At 50.1% G+C, this 2266-nt stretch overlaps 1 protein-coding gene across 2 annotated transcripts in view; it reads right to left on the bottom strand.

The window, feature by feature from the left end:
* Nucleotides 1–1280: 1280 nt before the first annotated feature.
* The window catches only part of LOC135821067 (uncharacterized), a 12721-nt gene continuing 11735 nt past the window's right edge, over nucleotides 1281–2266 (bottom strand). The window contains exon 5 of one of the 2 annotated variants that reach the window (XM_065334128.1): nucleotides 1281–2266. This exon is cut by the window's right edge and continues 1262 nt beyond it. In XM_065334128.1, coding sequence (XP_065190200.1) covers nucleotides 2243–2266 — 24 coding nt within the window. In that variant the 3' untranslated portion in view covers nucleotides 1281–2242. The other variant, XM_065334127.1, reaches the window with a different exon arrangement.

Genomic DNA, 2266 nt, shown 5'->3' with positions numbered 1-2266 from the left:
ACCTTGGTAACATCAAATGGTCACGTGTCCCCTGTGCAGGGGTCGACAGCACTGAGTTCAGCATTGGATCCAGAAACGCCGCTCTACTTCCTGGACAGGAATTTAGCACAGCTATGCAGGTCGAAACCACGGGATGACTTGCAGCAGCGACCGCAGCCGAGACAATGCGCTCTGCAGCAGGGCAGGGCAACCCGCTGCTTCCGGACCGAGTCTGCCGATGCCACAGCCGAGACCGACGCCACTGCAGCAGCCGAGTTGGAGAGACACTTATGCGAAGCTAGCCCGCCAGCACTCAAGAACCATCTCCCGCACGCATTACATAGTCGGCTGCCGGACTGCTCAGATATGGGCTTCCTCCTCTCGGCCAGGCACTTGTGGCGATTCTTGTATTTCTGGTGGGAGAAAGTACGCTGGCAGACATCGCAGAGCACAGGACACACACACACACACACACACACACACACACACACACACACACACACACACGTGGCTACTTCTTGCTACAGCTACAGGTGAAAGACGGCGAAAGACTGGTACCAAGGAGACTGTCCTGTGATGCACAGCAACATGCTCCCGTAGATGGTTACAATCAGGCAGTAGAAGGGGGCGTTCATTTTGATCTACAGGTTTGGGTAGAAACTACTTCTTTCGGTAGAGGTGTTCGTTTTCTTCTTCTCAAAAGGGTAGATTCTACTTTCCTCTACCGGCTCTACCAGGAAAAGGTTGGTAAAGGCCGGTAGAAGTTGGTAGAGCTACGGGATTTCCGGCAAGATCAAGGATTTGTACACCTCCATACAGAAGAGAAACATTTCCCGTACATATCGTGCAAACTACTAAATCCGGTAGAATACCGTTCGTGCACTTACCTCTACCATCTACCTCTATCGGTAGAGTGACTCTACTCCACTCTACCAGGTAGCTAAAAACAAACGCAGCCTAAATGCCGGAATATTATTAATGGCAAGAAAGGCTACAAAATTCAAGCTCCTTGCCACCATCATCGGGACCGGGGAGTTTCTTTTTTTTTTTAAACTATACAGCTCCCTAGAAGAAGAAGATGGCTGCTCTATTCGTCGGAGCTCGCGCTTCCTGCCGACTGCACTGACACTGTACTGACGCACGACTGCCGTCTGGAGCACTCAGTTCGTATGCAAGCTTCCTGATAAGGAATCACGACATCTCACAGACCAGTTTTCATGCTTTCTCATTTTAAGTGAAGTACATGTCACAGGCTCGCAATCCAGCACTGGGAGAAACACCGGACCTCGGCACGCTCGGTGCTCGACGCCAACACATCAACGGAACCTGGTTTAACCGAGTACGGCCACGTCGGCAGCATCTGCCAGTCTCAACCGCGTTGAAAACATCGAAGAATCTAATGGCTAGTATTAGAAGGAAATGTGTGTACACGTCTACGGTGAGACAGTTCTTGAGAACTTCAAGGCGGGCGAGAAATAGCGTCAAAGAAGATAGCAAACAAACTGTACTGGGCAACATGCGGAATCCGTAGAGTGCACTGCTACAAAAAAGGTACGAAAATATACAAGAAAAGAATCGAAAAAGCTGTATTCTTAAAATATCTATAAATACAATCATTGGGTATAAATACAATCATGTATACTGGAGTGTTTAGGCTAAGAAGTTTAGGGGGCGGAGCTATTTCCTAGGGTTGCACTGCGCGTGCGAAGAGCGAAGGAGGGCAGTTAGTTACTGAAAATCTTACTGAAACGTGCGCCACATGCCACTGTCAAGTGAATGAAGAGCTTCTTGCCCGTTTTTTGGCGCAGTGTGAGCGGATGACTAGTGGTGGGTGCTGATTTGCCAATGGAGAGAATAGATTGTGACGAAGCAACAACTGGCACTAACAAACAGTGCGCAGTGCTTTACAAGCAGCATGCCACCCTCTGCTAGCTGCATTGGCTAACAGAGAGGGTGCCACGATGAGCTAGAAACAGAAAGGCAGCGTGAACGCAGCATTGCAAAGAGGAGAGAGACCGCCGCGCAACAAATGCCGCTACAGCAGGTGCAGGAGCATGGACGATGTCCTTGAAACGAGGCAAGTCCATGGCGGTGTTGAAGTCCCATCCAAAGGTGCTCAGAATACACAGAGCCTCACACACGCATCGTCAAGGAGTGTTGGAAAGAGGTTCCATGCGCACACATGTATACACACGTGCACGTTGGCGAGCACACACACACACACGCATACACGCTTGCATGTATGGGTGTCGTTACATCTCGGCTAGCGCAGCTTCTGCTGTGGCGA

The sequence above is a fragment of the Sycon ciliatum genome, chromosome 7 (genome assembly GCF_964019385.1).
Source record: "Sycon ciliatum chromosome 7, ocSycCili1.1, whole genome shotgun sequence".
NCBI lineage: Eukaryota > Metazoa > Porifera > Calcarea > Leucosolenida > Sycettidae > Sycon > Sycon ciliatum.
This window is presented reverse-complemented; position numbering and strand designations above follow the sequence as displayed.